Source organism: Falco naumanni, chromosome 6 (genome assembly GCF_017639655.2).
Source record: "Falco naumanni isolate bFalNau1 chromosome 6, bFalNau1.pat, whole genome shotgun sequence".
NCBI classification, from domain to species: Eukaryota; Metazoa; Chordata; class Aves; order Falconiformes; family Falconidae; genus Falco; species Falco naumanni.
In genome coordinates, this window is record NC_054059.1 from 24,280,332 (window position 1) to 24,307,078 (window position 26,747).

Consider the following 26,747-nt stretch of genomic DNA (forward strand, 5'->3'; position numbering starts at 1 on the left):
ACTGCACTCGAAACAAACACTCATTTTTTCTAAGCATCTTTGGGAATTAAGTGGTGCTTGAGAAATGGTAGTCTAAATCATCCTCTAAGACTGAGCAAAAGAAGTCCACCTAAAATCCAAAATCTAGGAGAAATTAGACAGTCTGAATAAGAACTTATTTTCATTGCAAGCTTATGAATCTATTAATTCTTCATGGTAAACTGAGAAGATGGGTAAAAGATAATTGGTTGATCACTGTGTAATCTTGTGAGCTCCAAATAATATATTGAAAATGCAGAAATGTTAAATAAAGTTGGAAATACTCTCTTAATTTTATATTCTGTGATGATGAAGAAACAAGCATGAAATATAATTATATAAGGAGTCCCTTTAAGAATGGAAATGTCACCATGTGCTAATTTCAGAACTAATTTCTGAAACAACCAAATAAGCAAAGGGAATATTCTCCTTAAATTCAGGTGAGATATTAAATAGCATTTAGTTTAGGTTAGATTTATAGGGTCATTAAATGATACTTATCAATTTGCTAGCAGAAGCACTCAGTTTAATTACACAATCAAGTTTTAGATTGTTTTCATTGTGTATAGAAAGCTTATTACAATTCCAATTTAACTGGTCATCTTTAGAAGTGCTATTATATTCTTACTCATTTTCACATTGATGCAAAAAACTCACCATTCTCCAACAAAGATGCTGAGAACCATAGAGATTAATTGCAAATACATTTGAAAATTGATTAACAATTCAGAAAGCAGGTGAGAATCAAGCAGTGCACCTACTATATTTTTTTTTAAAAAAGCAAGAGAAAGTACTAATTTACAAAGGTATTGAACAAAATCTTGTTTACTGTATTCTGTATTTTTAACATGATTAATAGAAAATGTTGATTTTCATTAAACTAAACCAATATTTCTAAATAGTAATATAATCTTAAAATATCAAGTTATTTATGTTGAAAGGATAAATCCAAAGACTTAACTATATATATTAATATATTTATATTTATGTATAAATCTAAAGATTTAGAGAACAACTAGGTCATATGAGTCTAGTTTTGTTTTTATTTTCCAGAGGATCTTTTAGACTTGAATAAGGATGAAACTATTAAAGCTGTCAAGAAGTTACTATCATGGAATTTCAAATTTGTGGAGTAATACCTTAGAATTTTGATACTTGATTTTATGGTTTCAAAATTTGGTGTTCCCCATTATTCCCCACCCACAATTCCTTTATAAGAACCAGACAGAAAAACAAAATCCCACTTCAGGCATCAATTCAGAACTGAATTTTGTACTCAAATTGAACTCTTGTTGATATTTCTAATTAAACTCCCTTTTCAACTGCAAAATTCCAGAATTTATAGATCACGAGACAGAAAAAAAAAAAAAGCAACAAAAAAAACCCCTTTATTATATAATAACAAATTGTATCAAACCCAAGTCAGTGCCTTTGCTGCAGTAAACCAGTAGAGTTCCACTGAGATGAATGGTGCCATCCTGATTACTATGCTTGCTGCTGAGAATCTGCTTCAGGTATGTGAAAATACACGTGGGGCAATCTACATGTAGGAAACTATTAAACATTCAGGTCACTGTAGTATCTTGCTTTTATTTATGGAAAAACAAATTGCTACAAAGCCACGAAGCTGTTGCTCAGAGATGAGGAAGCACGATCTGTTCCTGACCTAAAGAATGCACTTTGAATTTTCACTGCTAGAGGATGACCACTGCTAAGCTGCTGGCCTTCGATTTTGTCCTCCTACCTCCATTTCTCTCACTACCTTTTCCTACAACCATTTTAAGCCATAGTCTGCCTGTTCAGCAGAGGAGGTAGCAAGTCTTTCTTCTGTCATGTTTACATTAGCAGTAGGTTCATATTACAGAGAGAATGCCACGGTCATGAGTAGGCATCCGTAACTGCATTATCTGCTCATCTTGCCAAGTAAAACAGCTGAACTTAAAATGGTTGAGGAGAAGTTAGTTGACCTATCAGTCTTCCTATAGGAACACAGTTCCCTGCAGAGGAACATTTGCTTCAGGCTGCATGTGCATGTAGCAACCCTGGTCTCTCTGTGGTAGTGGTTTAATGGTTAATCCCAGTTAGGCTGAAGTTTTCTGAGAAGGCAGTCTGTCCAATGAGAGCTCTACTAAGAAAAACATTTTTGCAGTTAGCTGCTATAATGTCACAAGCATTACAAATTACAAATACATTAGATCGGATAGGTATTTATTTCAGTTAGAGCAGCTGTTGTGTGACAGGAATGTTATGTATGAGTGTGGCTCAGATTGTAATGGATGACCTAAAGGCAAAAGTTTCAAGCATACCAGTATCCTGAGAAAGACAGCATTTAAAACACGAACATATTAAGCATAGGTGTTATTTTCTAAAGCACTAAGCACTGAGCTAGCACTGCTTCTACTGAAATCAATAGAAGCTTTCTTTGAAGTTCAGTGACAGTATAATGAGCCATTATTTGAGTCCTTTGAAAATCTTACATTTAGCGGCAGAGTGTCTCTTGCATACATATATGCTGAACCACAGATGTGCATCGACGTTTAAAAAAAAACAACTATGTCTTCAAATCATCACGTTATAGTACCATCTTTTCCAAGAGAATGCACTTTTTTATACTAATACCCAGTCAAGTATGTAAACTGAGTCATTTTAGGGCATTAAGGTGCAATTCCTTTATTTGCAACAACCACAGATCTTGAAGGAATGTACAAGTTTTTTAAACAGATCTGGTTTGTTTCAATGAAGTGGGTGTAATTGTATCTAACCATAATTATCACAGTTCTGTAACCTTTTAATTGTGACATGGTGAATTCTCTTAAGTTATGGCCAAATGAGTGGATCTGCCACATTTTTTAAGGTATTAATTTGCTCACTCTCACCGAAATTATTTCACTGATCCTTTTGCACAGTTATCTGGAACAGAAATACACCTGAGCTTCAGAAGTCTGTTCTGGATGAAATTTCTGAAATCCCTCATGGTTCTGATGAATGTCAGATTTCATTGTCATTTCATTTTCTCAGATGTAGGTGCATTCAGAATGAGAATGCTTTCAATATACTTTAAAAATAGCTTCTGAAAAATTTGCTTTAAAAAATGTTGGTAAATAATATAAAATATTTTATCCTAAAATAACAGTAAGAATTTTAAATATGAGAAAACCAAGGTATGTGCATTTTTAATTTAACTATTTTGGAATATCAAAGAGTTTTAAAAGCACTTCTTTTTAATACAAGTAATTCTACACAGAAAGACTGTTGAAGATTTTTGCAGACTCTCCTCAGAATTAAGGACTTTAATTTTGTATGCCTCCTAGTACACTGTCTGTGTGTGGGCTGAGATATATTTCTTATGCAACCAAAACAATTCTGCTTGTTCTTATCATCATCTCCACATCCTACTCGGAGTTTTTTTGTATTACAAGTGTTGAAAAAGTTCATTCTTGACCTAGACAGTCCCATATTAAAGCTTTTATAAAACCCTATGTTTTGGTAGATACATTGAATGCATTAAGAAACCTTACTCCTGTCACCTCTGTATGATTTAGTATCTTGTAAAAAGCTGCTGTATAAAGTTTTAATGCAAGGATCTGTGTTCCAAACTCTGTCTGCTGCTTGTATTTTTTTTCTTGCTGTCACTGTATTTTAAATGCTGTTGTGCATTATCTTATTTCTAATGCATAATAAAAGATCACATCATTTATGTCCTTCTCTGTTTCAGGCATTTAAGTTCCTCTGACAAGTCCTACAAAATTCCTCCCATTTTTAACAGATGCCAACAATGACAGAAAGACTAAAATATTAAATATAATATGAGGTGGGATTTGATCTCAGAAATAAGAAGAAACAAGTTTCAGTGATATTTGAATATTTAAGTTTTATCCATTCAAAGTGGCAGCCCTGGAGTTTTCTGTTAATATGATTGAGAAGTTGACCAGTAATCGATTTTTAGGGAAAACTCTTACAATTACATTCATTTTTTTAATATTAATCTGCAGTTCAATAGAGAATGATAAACATAACCACTTCATCTACATGTAGCCCATTAGAATCCTGCTCTCTCCCTCATCTGTATACAATTCACTGTCTTAAGTCGATCATGGACTTTGTTGAGAAGTCAACTCCTTTAATAGGGAAAAGTGCTCAGTTTGGGGTATTTCTAGTTGTTCTGTTTGAGATTTTTAGTCACTTAATTTTGATCTGTATATGGCTATGCTTAATTTATTTTTTTTTTACATTAAATAACATCAGACATATCTTGAATAGCTCAAAAGAGCTTTGTTGTTAAATTTAGTGGATTTGGGGGTCATTACTAAGTTAAAAATAATAAATGTACGCACTATTGTTCTTGGCTTGTGTCTATATTCATTGGTTGTTAATTGTAAAAAAGGAAAAAGACCAGAACCAGATACTGATGGCTGGTTTATAATCTACGAAGTAGGTATTGCTTTTACTGAACAAATAAAACTGTTCTTATCAGTTGTGTTATTTTACTTGTAGAAGGAATGACTTGTTGCTTGGAAACAATATTCCAGAAATATATTCATTATATTAATAAAATAATGTTCATTTGATTTTAATAGAAATACTCCCTTGCTCTAGGCAAAGTCAAAGCTTTATTAAGATTTTAGCATTTATTATATTGATGGCATAGTATTTCCACACAGAGGCATAGCACATATTTTAAGTTAATAATAAGAATAGTGTGTGCAATGTATATACTATATGGATATGGATATGGTTCTTGCCAAAATGCTTTGCTCTCTGGTTATTTTAATCATTTACTTTTAGAAAGAATGTGTTGAATTCTGTGACGTGTATAGTGAGAAATAGTGCCTGTATTCCCACTTACCTTTACAGCCTGTCTTAGAGCAAATGTACGTATACATCTTTGAAGCAGTGACATAGTAGCAGGGGAAATGTAGTTTAAGCAGTAAAGTATAAGATATTGTCTACTTTCCAATTTCTTTTTGGAGAATAAACAAGCAAAATCATGTATGTGCCAAATTTGTGTTCGTTTAGAATAGAAGACTGGTATTTATTTCTGTATTTTGGCTGATCAAAACTACTAGAATTCTTGCTCAATAGAGCATAGTTGAGTCCAGAATGAATGTCTGTATTGCATATGAATGCTGTAGTTAAAGCAAGTGAGATTTTTCTTCATGCAAGACAATAATTAACCACAATGTAGCCAGGCATCAGCTGAATTTTTGAAACTGTAAGCTTGATGAGGCATTAGGAACAACAGCACTGGAGTTATAAATGTAAGCTCCATTAAAAGGAATATCCACTGTGTCATTTTGCTGTGTTGCCCTTACATGAGCAACATTGTTGAATCATAATTGTTCCTTAGAAACTTTCAAGGAAATAAAGGAAAACTTAGGAAAAGGAATAATGACTTAAAAGGTTAGTGACTGACCACCCTGATTCTTTAAAAATTATATAAAATGGTATTTTTCTACTATGAATCTTTGTTGATTTCAGAATGTAACACCTCAACTGACAGGCGTTATTCATTATCATGATTTCAAATAATTTTACTGGAAGATATAAACAAGTGGACCCCCTATTTCTTGGACAGAATATAATCCCACATCAGAGTATCATTAAAAGATTTTATGTCTGCGAAACAAATCCAGAGATATTACATTGGAAACCTATGACATAACTTAAGCAAATTTAGGCCCTCCAGCTAAAGCATTTTAATAAGCTCACAGTAACCACAAAAATGTATTGCATGTCCAGATTTGTTTAGAAGCATTTGGACTGCACAGTCCCTGAAGCAACCAAGCTTACTTACGGCTTTAGCCTACTCGGGACACCTACCTGTCTCTGCTGAAACCAGAAGGCCCCTGATCTGGCAGGCATGCTTGCTTCCTTCTGGCTTCATGCTGTGGCTCTGTGTGGCCTAGGACACCTACACGTAGAAGGCAACTCAAGAAGAGGCGACTCTTTTTCTTCCTTGCCTTTCCTTCCTAAGCAGCCTGTGTCTGGGCCGCAATGGAGCTTATTATCCACCGAAGTTTTTGTGCTTCCAACCAAGTAATAGGCCAGTGACTCCATGTGAAGTGGCCCCCCCTTTCTGTTTGTTGCCCAGGCTCTGTCTCTCACTGTACAGATATTTGAGGCATATTTATGCCCTCCTCTTTCAGTGGAAATAAGAAAGTCCGTGTTGTAGTCTTTTCCCATGCATTGATTCTCCTGTTTTAGCATTTACTCATCTCTTGACTTGGCTACTTACACACCCATGAACCAAGTTTAAAGCCCTTCTTGTTAGGTTGGCAGATCTGTTCACAAATACATTCCCTCCTTGTGAGTGAAAGAGTCATTGTAACTAATGATCATAAAAGCTTGGCGTGAAATTAATTGGCCTGTCATTTAGCATATATGTAAAGTCTCTTCTCATTGTTAGACAGAATACTACATCAGTCTTTTTTTGGAGTACTGACACGATGCATGAAAGAAGCCCTTCTGGTTTTTTCCATTAAGAGGTAATTAACCAAAACTTCAATGCTAATTACCTTCTGCACATTCCAAGATACGTGCGTAGTCTTGGAAGATATTAATTGATGTGGATAACAGCAACAACAAAAATAAAGTACCAAGTTCCTCAAGCCTCACAATATATATTCTTACTCCCCTCCAGGACTCTCAGTCCCTTGCAGTTCATGCCCAGGCAAGAGTTCAGCTTTGATCAGCAATTTGCTGAGGAGAGGCAGAAATTTCATTTGCCGGAAGGAAAGTTGTCGCGACGGAGGGAAGACACAGTCACTCAATATGAGTGATCAGCAGACTTCGTTTATTGTCCCTTACAGTCATCTTTTATGCCTTGTTATAGTTAGCTCATACATATTACAAAAGTTAAGCTCATTATTGGTTGGTTGCCTAAATACCAAGCCCGCCCCTAGTTTCTCTTCTGTAGTTACCTGTTCCCACCTGTAACATTCTTTTCCCACCACGATCTTCCTGTTATTGTGTAACAAGAACAGCCAAGGATAGTGTATTCTTGCTTTACTTCAGATAACCTGAGAGCGATGTGCATTTTTGTCCAGCCAGCTGGACTATGTGTATGTGACCCTTTTCAGCTAGCCAGTTATCCACAGAAAGTCTTTGGTCTGGTCTGCTATCAGCTTTCCCCTTCTGCCTTTGGAGCAAAGAAGCTTGCTCAGTTTCACAAGAGCTGCGCTGGTGAAAGGGACACAGTGTGGTAGCATGGACAAGATAGGCAGAGTACATGTGCTCAGGAGTGCTCAAAACTGGTATTGCCAGCTTGTGAGATAGCGGTAATTAGTGCATAATGGTACAAGTATTGCTTGATACTGCCTACATTTACAGTGCCACGCTAGCATGATAGTGTCATACTGGCCACCGTAAGTCTGTCCAAATTCTGCAGCTGGAACATCCATTGATTCTGCAGAATAGCTCCAACTGAACCTGCCATCAGGAGGGCAGGACACCAGGATCCTGAGACAGTCTGCTAAAGAAGGAAGATAGACAAAAGCTGAATTATTTCTGGGAAATCTCTATATCTGTGGGAAAGACAGTGAGTGTATATGTGTAGTCATTGTAACTATTAAGCCCTGTCATGGTCTGGCATGACAGATACCAGTGCCAATGACAGACCAGTGCCGTCCATCTGACTAGGGACAGGACACCTAAGAAATTTCTTATGTGAATGAGTCAAATACACTGTTATTCTGCTATTTGGACAGAGATATTGTCAACTTAATGATATTTTCATGAGTTAAAAGTATATGCATTGAGATACTGATACCTGAACAATTACACAGATAAGGATTTTGTCATTGTTGTCATTGTCTTTTATTACAAGTATTTTTTCTACAGATCATTATACCATTGCTTGGAAACATTAAATAATTGATCTAGGATGTATACTACAATATTCTTAGCTGTTGCGGTTCAGGCATGAGGCCCTGTTTTTAACAGCTAAATTCTTAATACTTTGACTAAAGAATCTCATCAGGCTTAAACTCCCACTCTACATCCCCATAATGTTCAGAATCACCAGGTTAGAGCTGGAAAAACTTTCACATCTTGTCTGGAGCAGTGCAAGCCAAAGATGGTCACTATACCACATTTGCTAATGTTTTGAATTTTCATATATGTATGAGCTATGTAAATTAATGTGGCTATTAGTGTATATCTGTATGATTGCAAAATATTTTAATGCATGTTAAGGCTGACAACCTAGATTCTCATCTACCTCTTACAATCCCCAAGTATTTTGTGATAAGCTATTATTAGACCTAAGACCAGAAAAATCTCATTTCCAATTGGTAAGGAAGGTTTTTTGAACAACCTAGTCCTTTCTGTTGTTTAAACTGTGAGCTGTCAGGCTGGGTAATATGAACTGCTATTTTATTTTCTTCAAAATTCACTAAAAGACAGCTAAGCCTGGACTTTTTATCTTAAACATCCAAGGATGATAATACAATTGCAAGTGTATGGGACGCTTATTCCAAAGACAAGAATGAAAAGATACAGTGGTCTGTACTAGTGTTAATGAGTGAAAATGGGAGTCCTTATCACAGACCTGTCTGAGAACCTGTTCAAAGTAATTGAGGAAATACCATAGGCAGGCTTTTAAATTTATATGGCAAAACCCAAACTAATTCTGTTTTAAAGAAGATACTATTAGTGTATTTTGTAAGTGTAAACCTTCATATGTATTTGTAATGTTTATCACAGTGAAAATGCAGCATATTCTGTTTGTCTCTAGTATTTGCAAATAGTTTCTAAACCAGTTCCATTATTTGCAAATATTGAATATTTGTAAAATACTCCAGGCTAATTATTTGTGCATAGTTCATTTTAGTATTCACCATTTGTGGCTGAGCAATTAGATGCTTACCCATCGGGGGAATCTAATTTAATAAGTTTTAAAAATTGCTTTGCTGAGTCAGAGCTCAGCTAGTATAACCTTGTTAATTGGAAAATAATGGAGAATATGTTATGGCTGGTGCTTAATGCCACCTTATAATTACTGAATAAAATGTAGGGATATTTAAATGTCATTTTAATTGAATATCCATCATGGAAATCTTTTTAAATGCCAAATAATATGATCTTTGAACACCAATGAGCAAAATAATATATTCAGAAATAATATATATCTCTGACATTGTTGAGCTGATTATAATACTCATCTGTATTAATAAATCAATTTCATTCCCAGCCCTTTCAAAATCCTTTGAAAATCATTTCTGTAACTCAGAAATGCTTCTTTTACTATAACTCTTAAATATTTTTATTAATAGTGGAATGAGGAAACTGCTACCATTACTAAATGCAGAAGTTTTAGGTTATACTAAAAATCTTGAACCAAACAATCAAAGGGATTATTTTGAAATTAAGACAGTTTATTAACGCTTTCAATCTCCTCTAGGCCATTCTTGTGTTAAAACCATTTTTTGGAATTTAAAGAAACTCTCTACATACCAAAATTTCATGTAAAGAAATGTCTAAGCATGAGGCAACATTGCGTTTTATGAAAAATAAATGACAGCAAAATAATGCTCCCTTGGAAGAAAAAAAAATAAAAATCAAAGATTCCATAAGGCTGAAGGGTATTTGAAAAGTGGCTGGGAAGGTGAGGCAAGGAAAGGCTGGAGACAGGATCTCATCTCTACTCATGCTGATGGCCATGGGCTTTTTGCCTTTAACTGTGAATGGTGAATGCCACCAAACTGTTTCATATTGCATCAGCAGCGGCAGATTTTTCACATGCTTTCAGAATCTGTCACATACGCAAGTTAGCTAGCCTTAAAGCACATATAAAGAAGAATGTTACTTGACTTTTTACTGTAAACCTTATTCAGAAGTTTAAACGAAACTTCTAGGTTTGTTAATAAAACAGATTTTTTCTTTCTAACCTAAAAAGTGATCCAAAAATTTGTGTATATATAGCACTGTCTAGCAAGTATCAGTGCTATCTAACAGTTGATATTTATTAGTTCTTATTATTAAATTACATTAATGAACATAGTGCTGCATGGGCATGTCACCGAATTTTACAAATGAAAAAATGTTGCAAAATAAGAAGACTGTCTACAAAATTTAAATCAAATGGAGAGGTCAAGTAGGTAGATGACTTTATCTTAATTAGGTTGCAGTGACTAAACATTTAAGCACTGTTACCTGCTCATTTGCTGGAAATTCTGCAAGAAGTCATGAATAGGTCAGGTCTAAGCAGTTTTCCAAATGTTTCAAATACTCAGATTTGGCTTTTTTTTTTTCTGTGTTGCATTTTGTAAGGGAAGAATTCTTTGTTTCCAAGAAAATGGTATTTATTTTGTAGAAGACCAACTTCAAATGTAGATCTCCGTTTAATATCTAGGCTGACAGATCTGATGCTGACTTACAGTCAGAAGTTCCTGACAATTTTAAAATGTAATAATATAAAGCAGTATCTGTGTTGCCAGCTGAGTGTCTTCCCACACAAAAAAATGCATAAAATACCACTTTTCTATGACAAATGATGGTGATTGTTCTTTCAAAAATCATACTTTTTTTTTTTCCAGTCTAAAACATACATGTGCAGTTGGCAAGGGGACACCCTGTGTTTCACAGTTGACTTTGCTCTGGGATTTACCTGTTTTGACAGTAAAACAAAGGTAAGCAGAAAAAGAAAACAACTGTGTTTTATTTTACTGTTATTGAAGTTATCAGTAACCATAATATTTTATGTTGATCGGTAACAGTAATTTTTAATGTTGATGTGTATTTCTTCCTCATATGTACTGTACTTTTTATTTATATAGCACTACTGAAACATAGTCAGTTTGGGAGTTGAAAGGGACAGTTAGACTTCTGTCTTAGCATGTAAAGATAAATTCTGGAGAAAGATATAAAAAATTAATTTTCTTTTCAAGTAATAAAAGCAAAGGAAAGTTATATTTAGGAGAGGACTGGCTTTCTTATAATGAAGAAGCTTCAAGATTTTTAAAAGATTACCAGTCATGAAAAAAATGAAGTGTCACCTGATTCTATTTGTTTTGAAACTACAGATACAAAATAGGATTACTTATTCTTCCATCATAAAAAATTTAGGCCATGTCTAAAGTAAACAGAACAAAGGCAAATTCATTTCAAAGTCATAATCTGTAAGATTAAATTCACTTCTCTTGCAAAACAGTGGCTATATATAAAGTGCCTACAGGGAATGGTTTATGATATATAAAACTACCATGCCCTGTCTGTAATTCTTCTATTTTAAATATAATTTAGCAATACTTTAAATTATTCTAAATGGATATATACATTTGTTTGCCAGTAGAAGTAAACATACATATAAAATATGTTTCTGCATTAATAGAGCTGTACAGTAGGTCTGTTCTCTGAAATATGGTCTTCATCTCCAAAATGGAAGTTTTTTTTTAGTATATGTTGAAGAAATTCAGTCAGACAGACTTAAGAGGAAACATACTGCATTTTGAAATATTGAAACAGGATCTAGTTTGTCTGTGTTAGCATTTTCGGGGTTTGGGGCCAAAATACACAAGTTTATTGAAATTTGTGTACAGAGAAATAATGGCCAAGATCATTGTTACTTGAAAAATCTAGGCTAATTGCGTTTAGCCATAAATTAACTATAAGTAATCTCATTAGTTTAGACTATAGCAAATGTTTCTTTTAAATGTGGAGATTCATTGGGTGTATTCCCATTTTTAAAATCTTCTCTGTTGATAGGACTTTGAGCCACAGTGTCTACCTTCGGTATTGATGATGAGCACAGTTTATATTGACCTTTGTTGCTTACCTAAGGAGAAATAGAATACCATCAGATAGATCAATTCTGTTGTTAAACTTAAAAATTCTGGAGAGCTCAAGTGCATTTATTGTTCATCTGTGTGAGAGATAGAGATGTCCCCTGTATTCTCAAGCCTGAGTGAAGCAGTAACGGGTGGCTTACGCAGTTCATCTTACTTCCCATAATTGTCACCTGGAGCTGACTGCTGCCCCTTTCTCAGCTTTTTCAGAATACTTCCTACCAACACTGAATAAACAGATTGTTGAGATGGTCAAATAAATAAAAGTTCATTAGGGACAGAACAATTTTCCTGAAAAAAATCATTTTTTCTTTGAGATAATGAATTTCAAATTAAAGTCACCTGTTGATGCAAAGAATGCTCTTACACCACAGCAGGTGTTCATACAGACTTATTAAGGGCCAGTCTCCTGCCTGCTCTACAAATCTAAGCCTGGATCTCAAATTTTGGGCAGCCAGCTCATGCATTCATTTAAAAAGTGTTCCTTTTTACAGACTGGAAAATTATATTAAAAGGGCCTTCTTATTAAAAATGATGAAATAAGAAGGGCAAGAACTTCTGCTTGGGAGTGTGATGGGTTGGCCCTGACTGGGTGCCAGCTGCCCACCAATGCCATTCTATCACTCCCCTCCTCAGCTGAACAAGGGGAGAAAAATACAACAAAAGGCTCCTGGGTCAAGATAAGTACAGGGAGATCACTCAGTAATTACTTTCACAGGCAAAAATGGCTCGGCTCAGGAAAATTAGTTTAATTTATTACTAATCAAATCAGAGTAGGGTAATGAGAAATAAAACCCAAATCTTAAAACACCTTCCCCCCACCCCTCCCTTCTTCTGGGGCTCAACTTCATTCCCGATTTCTCTGCCTCCTCCCCCCAGCCGCGCAGGGGGATGGGGAATGGGGCTGCAGTCAGTTCGTCACAGGCTGCCTCTGCTGCTCCTTCCCCCTCAGGGGAAGGGTCCTCACACTCTGCCCCTGCCCCAGCCTGGGGTCCCTCCCACGGGAGACAGTCCTCCATGAACTGCTCCAATGTGAGTCCTTCCCATGGGCTGCAGTTCTTCACAAACTGCTCCAGCGTGGGTCTCTCCCATGGGGTTTAGTCCTTCAGGCACAGGCTGCTCCAGCATGGGTCCCCTGCAGGGTCACAAGCCCTGCCAGCAAACCTGCTCCAGCCTGGGCTCCTCTGTCTCCATGGGGCCACAGGTCCTGCTGGGAGTCTGCTCCAGCATGGGCTTCCCATGGGGTCACAGCCCCCTTTGGGTGCATCCACCTGCGCTAGCATGGAGTCCTCCATGGGTTGCAGGTGGGTATCTGCTCCACTGTTGACCTCCATGGCTGCAGGGGCACAGCCTGCCTCACCATGGTCTTCACCACGGCCTGCAGGGGAATCTCTGCTCCAGCACCTGAAGCGCCTCCTGCTCCTCCTTCTGCACTGACCTGCGTGTCTGCAGGGCTGTTTTTCTCACATATTCTCAACCCTCTGGCTGCTGTTCCACACCAACTACCAAAACCTTGCCATGGAAACCCAACACAAGGAGTTTAAGTGTCTTTTAGCAAACTCTTCTCTAGAACAGTTTTGGGAGATCTTCAACTTATTTTAAAGAATTACTTCATTTCCTATGTGTTCTGTTCCAGGGTCATCATGGGCTTAACTCATTCAGCTTTTACTTGGTTGGTCCCATCACAGAGATACTCTTGTGGCCTGCAGCTGCTTTATATCTGATCATAGAGTCTTTTTTTCTTGTTGGCTTGGTTCATCTTCCTTATTCTGTGCCTCCAGCCACTCATCCAAGATAAGGGATCCCAAAGTGTGCATTTTCTTCCAGCTTCCAGTCATCTACTTCTTTTCCATTTAGTGTCAACTGTTGAGAGAGGTGATGACTCCAGCAATGCCTATTATCGCTAAATTGTTCCTAAGTTCTTGTTTCATCTCTACTCTAGCAGTTATATAGCAAACATTCATCTGTCCTATTTAAATCCAGACTCATTTAAGTTTTGAATACTTTTCAGGTGGTCTAATTAGGCTCTCTGGACCCAGTTAAAATCTTTTCATGAACTTAAGGTGTTTAAGCACTGTCACAGTGCTGTAGCATAGTTGGGGTTTTCTTCATCTGTTATATTTCTCTAAGTCAATAACATTTCTGTCTGCAGGGAACCAGGAGATGGAATCAGACTTTCTGTGCTTTCTGTAAGCACTTCTCTGTTTATAGGCCATTCCCTTTCAAGCTATGAGTAAGGTTCTGAGGACCACTGGAAACACTGGTCTACAAGAAAAAAATATTTTGCAATGATGTATATTGGAAATTGGAACATAGCAAACTTCTTTCTGTGTGTGTTTTTGAAATAGCCTTCAAAGTATTTAAACTGTCTTTCCTCAGCAGTGTCCAGGGACTGAATCACATTTCAGCATGTCTGTAGAATTTTCATTAAGATTATAGGCATCAAGGAAACATCAGCAGGATGTCTGGACGCAAGTTGTTACCTTGTGTTTTTTTTAAACTTACACATTTTCAGGCAATCAATAGAAAACATTCAAATAAGTACAGAAAATTGCATTGGTTTCAAAATAATTTCCCAATATTTGTTTTTAAAAAGTGTCTCCATAACTATTAAAACATACTTGTTGATCTAGGATTTGTCAACAGAAGATGACATGTCTAAACCTGTAGAAGACCAAGAAGCTTAGATTTCTTACACATTTTACAAATGACTATGTAATGTAGAACATATTTTTGTGGTTTGCGAGACTAGATTTTATGATAATATTTTTGCATTTCTATTCTAAAATCTGAGGATTTTAAACTGCGTTAAACACATCAGTAAATTCAGCTTTGCAACATCTGTGTAAGACATTATTATCTACATTACACAGATGAGCCAGCTGAAATATGAAAGGTTGAGATATGGTATAGAATTGTGTTCATAATGAAACTATATAAATATCCTCATGGGTATTTCTAGAATTAAATTTTGCCACATTTTTTATATTATGCAGGCAAATGGAACTTTTACATTTCAGAGAATTTAGAAATATTTTTAATTAGATAATGTTAATATTGCATCTTTTGCTTTCACATATGATACAGAGCTATTGATTTTACTTGTTCTGCAACCAGCCTGCTTTCATGCACTATGCTTACAGCTCTGATGCTTTGTCTCAATACATAAACATTGATCATCAATCTATAGTTCTAGGTAAGAGTGTGTAACACAGTCTTTAACCAAATTTATTTTTCTTCAGAATGTGCTGTGGAGGTTTAAATTCTCTCAGCTCAAAGGTTCTTCAGATGATGGGAAAACAAGAGTAAAGTTGCTTTTTCAGAATCTAGACACTAAACAAATTGACACAAAGGTAAGCAACATTCTCTTTCTCAGGTTAGTAAAAAAATGGCATGGAATTACTATCAAGGCATCAAAAATTCCATTTACTACTGCACATGCATATAGTGAACCCCACAGTTAGGGTTTTTTTCCTGTTCTTTAGAAGCTTCACAATAAACAGAAGTGATACAGTATCTATAGATTTATTACAGTATTTGTACAAGCCTGTTACTGAGTTGTGTTATGATGGTGTTTTACTGTTTCAGAAAGATGATTTCTGTGAAGTTTAGTCAAGCTATAATAGATAGAATATCTAAAAACTTCTTTTAAAACGAATAAAGGAAAAATAAAACTATTTAAATGCTAAATACATATTTAAGCTACTATGTAGTAGAGTTAACATTTTAAGCAAATATGTGCTTAAAATTCACTGATAAGATAAAATATTGTGTAACATTTGCTAGCTTAAAAAAGGGAATATTCTTGCAAAAGGTCAAGTAATTCGTGAAACCTATTGGTTCTACTCTGAATTAAGAGCACTCAGTACTCTGCATTACCTGGAATTAAGCTGTGGAGACATTCAGTCACTACTAGAGATGAGATATTACTGGTATCTCTTCTTTCCCCACTAGAAATCATCAAATAAAATTGTGAAACTTTGAATTCAGATTCCCAACTAAACTTCAGCAGTCTCTACTTCAGGATTGTAGTTTGAGTCATCATCTGGAGGTTTGGCTGTGCTGATTCTGCCCTGTGATCCCAAGTTTGATGCTGAATAAATAAATAAAAAGATAATTTTTCAATCATGCAGTTTTAAAAAGAATGAGGAGAAGTTTGATGTGATATGACAGAGAAGAGGAAAGTAAGAGTGAGGTTCAATTGGGATTTGGTGTACAAAAGCCAATGAAAAAAACAGAAAAATATATGAATATCTGTGAAAATTCTCAAATACTTTTACCTGGAGTTGTACAGGTTAAAGTCACCTATAAAGTGATACTCTTCTGTAGTGACCACGCACAAAGGTTATATTTTAGCTGTCCTTCTAAAGTTTTTAAAAAATTGTAAGTAGAAAATCTCTAACCTCCCTGGTTTTATCATAAAGTTAGAACAAATGCAATATCTCTTTCTTTGTACATCTGTATTAGTAAATTATTCAGTATTTCAGCATTAACCCGAGTTCTCTGTTGGCTCTACCATAAAAGATATTATAATATCTGTTACAAAAGGTACAATATTATAATAACTTCACTATAGTAGCAGGTTGTTTCTACTTCATTTCTCACAGTACTCCTTGGAGAGAGAAAAGGACTATTTTCATCATTTTATATGTGATCATCTGTAGCAGAGAGCTCATGTAACATGTTCCAGGTCAGACAGGAAGATTGTACTGGTTAAAAAAAAAAAAACATAATCTGAATCTGTGTTTTAAATCATCAGATAATCCATGTGTGTGATTGGCCAAGGGCTCCAATTCCATTGCTTGCAGTGAAATTCCATTGCTTTAATACTGTATCATTCTTCTCTCTGTTGTGGTAAACAATCTGATTTTTTTAAAAATTATTTTAATTTCTGTGCTCACTTCAATTGTTTATAATTGCTTTTACTTGTTTTTTACTCTTCAGATAGAAAAACTGTAAATTTTAGCATTTTATGAAAATTTTACTATCTGTAAAATAATGCTATGAGTCCTAATGATAATTTTACAGCAAATTTTGTCCAGGAGGCATATTTGTTAAAACATTGAAAAGTATTCTTTTGCACAACTTTAATGAAAACACCTTGTAACTGACAAATATTTCATGAATATTTCTGAGGTACCTTGAAATTACCAGCTGGAAGATGATACATGATCTGTTCATACAGAAGTCTAAGTATGTATGTACCTAAATTTACATATGTGTACATGTGAGCCCAGGAAAATCTTATTGAAGGCCACAGGAAAGGCTGATACTGGGTAGCTGAGGTTTTATCAGAGTTTCAGTGACTATACCTTTTACCACTGCCTCTGCGCAGTGCAGTGTATCTACTAGGATTTCCCATTAAATGGAGCTGAGATACAGCTGTGCAGCCTCTCTGCTACAGGTAGGTGGTATATATATTCAGGTGCACACCCACCACCTACATATTACTCCTTAGACTTCAGAATTAAAAACTAGTCAGGAAATAACCAACACTAATACCCATAATATAGTACAGTATCTGCCTCAGCTTATTGTACTGAAAGAGATTTCACAGAGCCAGATGGTGCTGTATAGTGAAATGCAGCCAACAATGAGAAACAGAAAATGTCATCAAATAACAGAAGTCTCATTTTTCCTGAATAAATGAGCCACTACATGTGAAATAAAGCTTGATACAGGTGACTTATGTTCACTTGGCAATAAACAGTAGAGTTAAGGTTGCAAAAGGATTTTCTGGATTATGTCTAATTTTATATGCTTATAAATTCTTGGGGGGAAAAAATCACATTTGGGAATTCTATTTTTACATCCTGGTTACTAACTAGTGATCATTTTTTATTATTCTTCTGTAAATTTTAGGCCAAGTGCTTCTTCCTGTGCCCTTCAGTTTTAGGTGAAGAACAATACATTTTTCCATTTTAAAAGTTTTGTGTTCTGAAGGAACTAATAAGGCCTGAATACCTGTCAGTTCTTTCTCCTTCAGGTCTTTCATATCCCCTACAGCTTCTCCTCATAGTTTCCCACTTCAGTACTTCCCTGAACTTACATTGCCTTTCAGTAATAACTCCACTTCAACTCCTTCAAACCCCCCAAAAGTCATTGCAATACATTCATATTACTGCCACGTCCCAGCATATTTGTATTGAGCCTGACAATGGGGTAAAAGTTGTTGCAGCTGCTTAGTAGATATGTGTGTATTACCTGGTTAGATAACCCATGTGTAATGAATGAGTGGCCAAGGGACCCCTGCCCTAGGTGCTGATCAAGGCAGGAAAGGATGATGCTCTCCCTGCCTAAGCTTCCCTGAAGGGTGGTAACAGGACCTCCCAATCCCCGCCAACAACTTGCACAAATAGGGCAAAAATTTCACATATGTACACATATTTGATTTGATCACTTCTGTAGGAAATCAGATTTTTTTTAGGAGAGACTTAAAAATTCTGAAATTACAACATAGCATGTAAATGGATCTGTATGAAGGAGTAGCTCTGTGACTATTTTGAAAGGGGGAGGAGAGTGGTTATGATTCCTGGATTTTGGCATTAATGTGGAATTAGTATGGGCTGTGGTCAACTCTTCCTTGGATCAGCAGTTTGTATTTCTTTGAGCTTAAGATGCCTTTTCATGTATCTTGGGGGGAGGGGGGGGGGGGGCATCTCTTCAACGTGTGTGCTCTTCAGCCAGATGGAACATGTTGACTTCACATGCACCTCTTACACGTAAGAAGAAGTTGTTCATATACAGAAAGAGGCTTGCTTTTGTCTTTCCTTAATGGTGAAAACTAAAAAAAAAAAAAAAAAAATCTTCTGAATACTTTACTAGAAGGAGAGGGATGAAGGCAAGTAATAATTCATTTACTGTGAAAACTGAGCAAATAGCAAATAAGGATATGTTACATGTTTGTTCGTTTGCTCCAGTTATTAAAAAATCAAATTACATCTCAACTACAAACAAGATCAAGGAGTTGTAAACACAAGCCAGAATATGGAAGGAAGGCCATCGAAATATTTTTAAATTTTAGCTTTTGCAGTTTTCAGAAGCTAGTGGAAGTGATGTTTGAGAAGTACAGATAGATGGGTAAGAATACAAAAAGAAAACAGCAGTTTTCTTTGGTTTTCTGTTTTTAAAAGAATAGGGATCAAAGGGAGACATTGAGGCTTACAGACCAATCAGCCTAACTTTGATAGTAAAAAAATAACAAGATTAATAAGTAAACATTAAGTTTATTACATAAATTATTTGTAATTATAGAGAGAATAATAAAGTGATAGGAAAATATCAAGGTGAATTTTTGAGAAGAGACTATATCAACATTGCCTCATTTTTATTTTATGACAGTCTACTCTGGAGGGAAACAACACATGCAATCTGTCTTGACTTTATTAAGGCTTAAAAATAGTCCCACATGATGTTCTCATAAATAATTTTGGTAAATAGTACCTATGTTAAGTTACAGTTAACAGTGATTGAAAAAACCCCTCTGAAAGTAGATTCCATCATTTGCTTGCAAAATGGAAAAATATAACATATCCAAATAAGCCTGATTCAGATTCACACCTCTCTAATTTCCTGCCTGGTAGAAGTCTGAAGCTGGAGCATGGTCAGTGAAAATTGTATCTTTATATAATACGAATTTTACAAGTAAGTTTTCCAATGAACAAATGTGAGCAGATTTCACAGGAATAGTAAAAAGCAACCCCCTGATGCAAAACTCATCTTCCAGCCAAATTTCAGAGTTTCAGGAGTGAGTAAACCGATTTTGCTAAAATTTTCATTTGAAAAGTAATCTGTTGCAGAAAACTCATATGGTTAATATCAACCGAAACAGGTTACATTTGGCAAAGTTGTATATAGCTTATGTATCTGAGCACAGGATCCAATACTGAGAAATTACAAATAATCTTAATGATAGTAGATATTCTTAACCTACATGACATGTACCAGGGTTGCTTAAAAAAAAAAAAAAAAAAAAAAAAAAAAGGATTAACACTATCAGGATTGTATCAATGCTTTATGTCCCTTAGTTAAACTGTAGCTACCTGGAAGGTAAGACTTTTTTTTGCAAGCATATTTTAATTGAGCACTTCCCTTTTCTTCTCATCTTATTTTTTGATTCCTTTTATACTCTGTGGTAAAGAGAAGATGGAGCTATATTTTAACAATTAATTCACCCTAGTAACAGAAAGAAAGAGAATTTATATATCTTTTTTCACTGCATTGCTCTTTTACTAACCTGGTCTTAAATTTTTCATTGAAGAAAGAAAGAAAAGACATCAGTGTCACTAGACCATTGTGAGCCATATTGAAGCCTCAACTAAATGTTGCTGGTCTCATGAACTTCTTGTTTGTTATGCATATAACTTAACAGCCCTGCATATTTATCTGACTGTGTTCATTATGCTTTCTCCTCTGACTTCAAGCCTAAACTATTCTGTAATTTCAGGGTGGTACAGTGGTACAATGTGATCTGATTTTGCAATTAGATTCTGCAGCAGTTTTGCAGTAAATCCTGTTCTCTTTAAAACAGGAGAACTTCAGGAGAGTGATCAAGGTCAGATCAGCAACTGTATTTTTTCTTTTGATTTATTGTATACATCTGAGAGGATATTTATTCCATATTGGTACTGTTGAGAGATATGGCAAATTAAGGAGAGTGCAAGCAAAGCTCACTTCTTACAGAAACATTAATCTCTAGCATCAATAAACCATAATCTAGCACTCAAGCCCTTCTGTATTTTTAACATGGGTCTTTTGTTGCTGAAGTCTGGCAGTTTACTACTGAACAGCTTGAGGTCCTGGAAAACATTTGCAAGATGATGGTAGATAAGAGGTAAGATTTTGCCTGTGTGACAGTATTGGACAATCTGATTGCTGTTGGCAATTTATGTTAATATTTGCTGGAATGGATTAATTTAGTTGGCTGCTCTTAGACAAGCATCTCCAGAACAATTTTTCGGATGAGTTTCTTGTGCATTAACAAAGTTTGCATCTGCCAATGCAACATTTAAAACTGTTTCAGATTTAGCAGTAAATAGTGGCATTTGGAATCAGTCAAGCAGAAAAGTGAAAAGCCATCTGACTCTTCCAGATCCCTGTAGAACACTGTTAAAAGACTTAAGTACAATTGATAGAGTTGGTTATCTGGCACTGTATGTTGGCATCATAGATATAGTTCCTATGCTTGCAGGGTAAGAGCACCATTTTTGCTTATCCTTCTTCTCTTTGTGCAAACAGTCACAGAGGAGGCCAAGTAAAAGTTTGTAGCTAAAGAAGCTTTCATACCATAGCTGATAATTATCTCTGTGTGTTTATGATAGTCTTAGCAAGTTGTGCAATACTAATACATTTGTTTTTCTCAACCACGATATGGCTCCCAAGCACTGGTATACTTGCTGAGACATAGAACTGAATGTAGAATTTCCTTTTCCATTTTGACTTCCATGTGGACTGGAGCTAAAACCTAGATATATCTATCTGTTCTTTTTTTACAAAATATATGGTTATCTTTTCAATCTGATTAAAATAATATACTGAAGAATATAGTAGTAATAGTCATGCTCTTGTCAACAAATGACACTGAGGCTTACAGATGTCCTTAAAGAAGTCATGAAATGCACAGGACACAATAACACTACCTGTCAGTGTCTGCATTATCTGCCTTTTATGTGATACAGGCTCATACCTTGTTCAAATACTGATTCACCAGCTCTCAGAAGTAATGAATATAATTGTGTGCATGATAATGATGCAACAGGCATGTCAGGCTCTTTGTTATGTAATAAATACAACTGTCATAGGTGGGTGGGGGAAAAAACACTTTTTTTTTATTTGACTCTGCACATATAGTGATCAAGGTCAATATGATGTGCATATTTTTCTTATTGTCAATATCAGCAGGCAAATTTGAAGTCTTGTCCTCCCAACTGCTTTAATCCAGTCTTTATGTTCTTCTCGTGCTGTCTTCCTTCTAGTGCCTTTGTTGTACCTAATCCACTTACTAGAATACATACAGTAAACTGAAATAGCTTTGGTTATTGAAATATGACAAGCACAGATTCTTCTAAATACACAAAAAATAAACTGACAATCTTAATTAAAGTAAAAAACAGCAATCACGGATAAGGCAAGCAAGCAAGCATAAGGGTGGTGTTAGATGATACAGAGCAAATAAAATAGTCATCTGCCTGGCTGGGTATGGAGGGAAAGGTTACTTAAAAAAAAATAATAATTATTATCAGAGCAATACATTTGTTTGAGAGAAGTGTCATTGGTGTTATTTTCTAGGAAAAATTCACACTACATTCTAAACTTGAAAAGGTCAAATTTCCACCCTTTAAAACCATACTCAAGATAGTCTCTTGCTAAGAGACATATTGTGGCCATGTTCTCTGACTATGCCGCATCTACATTTCCCCAAGCCAGAAGGCCATCCCAATCTTTTACCAAATCCATATTTCCAAACTAACCCCCAGTCCTGTTCCCCTTCCCTGTTGTACTCTGGATGCAAGCTGTATCCACCATCAGAACACCAGCTCTCCAAGTAACCTATAACCTGTGCCTGCACAAATTTGTACCCCAGCCTTCTGCTGCGGATATACATGACCGTTCCTCAGCATCTGCACTTGATTAGCCAGCTTCAGGATTATGAAGTCAACAAGTGCAGACATCAAACATCCTATAAACACAAAGCACCACAGCCTTAGCCCCATTTGTGGTCTCCCGGGTCAAATACTACTGTGATAAGATGCATTTCTGGGGTCTCCCAGTGCACGAGGCCTCAGGTGAACCCCACCTCTCTGATACCACCATAGCTGACCACATCTATCCAAGCCCTGAAAGAGGACACCTCCAGAGTGTCCACTTTTATGATTTTTAGATGATTGCTCACCCCCACAGATAACCTAACATAAAAATAGTGAAGACATGAGAGACACAAGAGAAGCGAACCCGCTGGTAGACTGCATGAGGAGTGCTTACACACCATCTATTTGGCTACCCAGCTCTGGAACAACTTCCAAAACTAGCACCACTCTTGAAAATAATCACCCAGACTGAGGGACCTGCAGTATTGAGAAAATGTATGCAGTATGGAGAAAATACAGTGTTGTATTCATATAAAACAAAGGTTTAGCAATACTGCTCCTCTTTCAACTGTATGTGGATTATCTTACCTAGAAATACGACCATATCATTAGTATTCAAAAGGTTATTCACGACAGGTTAAACAACTTCTCTCAGATACACAGGAGGGACTACTGCGGCTTGATCCCTACTCTGATAGAAACAAAGAGGACTCTGCAGTAGGGGCATTGGGAAGGACTGACTCCCAGTGATGAGACATTCCTGTCCTTGTTCTTTTCTTATCTTCACATAACGTTTTTAGAGCAGTCTGAAATCCTGCCTACAATCTCTGTTAGTTTACCTCTCACTGCTTACCTTCATAAACCTGTATAGATTAGACACACATAAAGGCAGAGTAGAGAAAGAGAAAGCTTTGTGAAGGGTGCTCTTCTCTCTGTTTGGCTGCGTTCGGTGAGTGTGTTGAATGTCAGAACCTGATGTAAAATTGCTGGATGATTTCAGCTGGTGTTGAAGCAAATATAAGATTAATGTGAGTCATTTTGTATTTCAGAATGTATTATTTTTAGTGGTGGTAATTCAGATTTAAACCTTTTACTTGAGCTGAGAACTGATCTACTGAGGCCTGTATTATTTCATATTGAGTTGTATTCCATTAATAATCATGAAAGTGTACTTCATTTTAGTTTTATAAAACTTAGACAATGAGAATTAAATAATGGCACTATTTTTTTCTGAAAGTGTTTATATTAATTTTATGACAGTATTTACAGTCAATAAAACATATTTTAAGACATGTATTCTCATATTTGCTCCATAACTATCAATAAAAATAGAAAAAGCAGATTTTTTATCTCCCCAAAAATGATTACATGGTATTAAATTCCTCAAAGGATTTTGACCAGCGTTCATGCTTAATTTTACTTTCACAACAAGTTTTGAGGCCTCAATGATTACTTCAGCAACCAAATGCTAGTTAACTAAGTGCTTAGTTTGGTACAAGGTCTGAAGCAATTTTTCTTCTTTTAGGGTAATTATTCCTTAATCTGTTGACTGAAAAGTATGCAAAAGGAGAAGGTTGAGAGAGTTTTGCCTCTTCCCTCAATCTTACCTTAATTTCTCCTTAATTAACTAGATATGAATGACAATAAACAGCACATTCTGCTTATCAGTTATATTGGTTTATGCCCCTGGTTTTTTTTTTATAGAAGTGGTTTGTGTTTGCTCTTCTTTTTTATAATCTTGGAAGTGTCAGTTTGTAATCTGTTATTGCAATTGTAATTAGATATTGAGTTGTAATAATCTATTTAAAATTGTTGGCATATATAAAAAAAAAAAAAGGCTCTGTTTCTGAATTCAGATGTTTTTTGCTTGGAAAGTTGTAGGAAAACCAGTCAGTAATTTAAGAGAAGAATATTTGAAGGGAGGGGAGAGTTATTTCATTTATGTTAACACATTCTCAAAGCTGTTTAATTGACAATTTCTTGTGTTTCCAGGTTCTGGAAATAGTTAATTTTTTTTTGTCTGACACCCAAGACAAATTATTATATGCATCTAAAAATCTCTGCTTACATATTCTTTGCAGGCTGCAGGGGCTGAAAGCATTGCTCCCTTAGGCCTCTGTGTGCAATGAGTAAGCACCATAAGGAGGACAGTTTGCTGCCAAAACTTTCTCTCTTCCAAGGCTACTGTGTCTGAGAAGGTCTTTCCCTCTAGTTTTTGTGGATATTTTATAGAAGATAAAGGCTTTTGTAAGGCCTGTTACACCACAGGAAGACCATATATTGGGAGCTTGTTGAATATCATTCTCTTACTTTTATTGTCCAGTAATATTGCTTATTGTCACCTTGTGCTGGAGAGAGTAGATGGTAACAGAAAGTTACATTTTTCTGGGAATAATAAATTTGCTTAGTGGTAAAAAAAGTCCCTGAGATAATAAACTATAGGTGCCTGAGGTTGTAAAGAAACCATACACAATTTTAAAAAAATAATAAAATGAGTAGAATCTTATTGTCATGAAGTAAAGCTATCAAATATTGTCAGGGTGTAATGTTTTTCTTTCTGCCACTCCTTGTTTCTCTTTTCCTTGGCTGCTCCTTCCTTCTTTACTCCTTTCCTCTCCCACAGCACGACTCCTCCATCGGTTGCAGTCCCGTCAGGGGTGTTAGGGGCTCTGCCATGGAGCACCTCCTACTGCACTGGCCTTGTTGCCTTTTTGAGGAATTTACTGCCCTTTCTTAAATGTTTTCCTAGAGTTGTCACCGTTTTGCCTGCTGGGCCCGGCCATGCCCTGCAGGGGAGGCTGGAACCAGCTGGAACCGGCTGTTCCTGGCCTGAGGCAGCCACGACTGCTCCTCACAGGGGCCCTGCAGCAACCAAAAAAAAATAATTCCCAGTTATGCCCAATATAGGGTCACGAAGTTGGGCCCCACAAATACTAGCAAATAATTTAAGACATTATTTAGCAGTAAAACCCACTCCTGCCTAGTAAATACATGGCCTTTTATAGCAAAATGGTGTGATGGTGAACTTTTCTAGAACAGTAATCTTGAATTCCAAATACTCTGTTTGAGGCAATTTTTTGAGAAGATACCATAAAATACTGAGATAGGAAAAGTAGTAGTCCAGTGCTTTGTGTTTTGTTGAAAGGCAAGTGTATGCAGTGTGCCTCAATAAACTACTATGTAGCCAACACATTGAAACAAGTGTCTGCTCCTCAAACCAAACACTGTCCCACATCCCCACAATCTGTTTACCAGCTGCAGACTTTAGAAATAGTAGTATCACGTACATTTAACATGTTTCTTATATTTTGTTTGTTTTCATTGTGTCAGAATATCACTGCATTTCTGTCTGGGGAGATGAGAAAAAGAAATTTAACTTCTGCACAGAAGATGAAGTATGTTATAAAAAGCCAAGGGAATCTGAGAACTGGTTAGGAGTAAGTCTGTAACTCAGTAACTCTGCCCTTTTGTGAATTAGGGCATATGAGTTTCATACCCAGCCATATTTCTATATGTGGGTTGTGATGTGACTTTACCTTAGCATCCACCCTGCCTCTGGCCTTCGAGCTTGCTTCTCTGACTCTCCTCCAGAGACTGCCAGAGTATGTGCCCTCCTCACCCTACCCAGCTGTTGACTGACACTGCAGCATCCCCAAACATCCTTAATTTATCATATACTTTAAAATATGTTGCAATATTTGAATGTTCTCACAAGTTGAACACTTTCATTTTCAGAGCTGAGTAAAATCTAAGCAATAAAGTAGCACAGAGTGAAATTAAATTGACATGTGTCGTGGCCAGTGAACGAGGTATAGATGTACATCTTTTATTCTTAACACCTTTAACCTTACAGTTCCCTGTAAAGATTCAAATTTTCATTTAAATTTTATTGTTGTTTGCTGACTAGTCTGTTCTGCATTTATGTAAAATGTTTATAAACCTGAACATGAGCTCATATTTTGTCTTTTCTCTCTCTTTTTTTTTTTCTTTTTTTTTTTTTCCCTTACTTCCTCTTTCAGGAACTTGAATTTCAGGATCTGACGGCGGTTTTACACTGTATTCACTCCTTTATAGCAGCAAAAGTGGCATCTGTGGATCCAGTATTCATAGACAGTCAGAGTATTGCAAGAAAATATATGTACAGTAACTGATACCAGATGATATGTCATGACTATGGAAAATAAATTATTTTCTTAAAGAAAGTAGTTAACTCATGTACAGTATTGCAACTTCATGATTTTATAAGAAGTCTATGGTTGTGTTATCTGTAATGATAAGAGTTTTCACAATCTGTTAAACATTTTGAATCTTTGAGTTAACAAATACTAAGTCAAACTGAATCAGTTTGTCATCTTCAGCA

At 35.9% G+C, this 26,747-nt stretch overlaps 1 protein-coding gene across 1 annotated transcript in view; it reads left to right on the forward strand.

The window, feature by feature from the left end:
• SNTG2 (syntrophin gamma 2) overlaps positions 1-26,538 on the forward strand; it is a 266,527-nt gene extending 239,989 nt beyond the window's left edge. The window contains exons 15-17 of the mRNA XM_040598523.1: positions 10,554-10,646; positions 15,044-15,154; positions 26,407-26,538. Of these exons, the coding sequence (XP_040454457.1) occupies positions 10,554-10,646; positions 15,044-15,154; positions 26,407-26,538 (336 nt within the window). The remainder of the gene's footprint in view (positions 1-10,553; positions 10,647-15,043; positions 15,155-26,406) is intronic.
• The last annotated feature ends 209 nt before the right edge of the window (positions 26,539-26,747 follow it).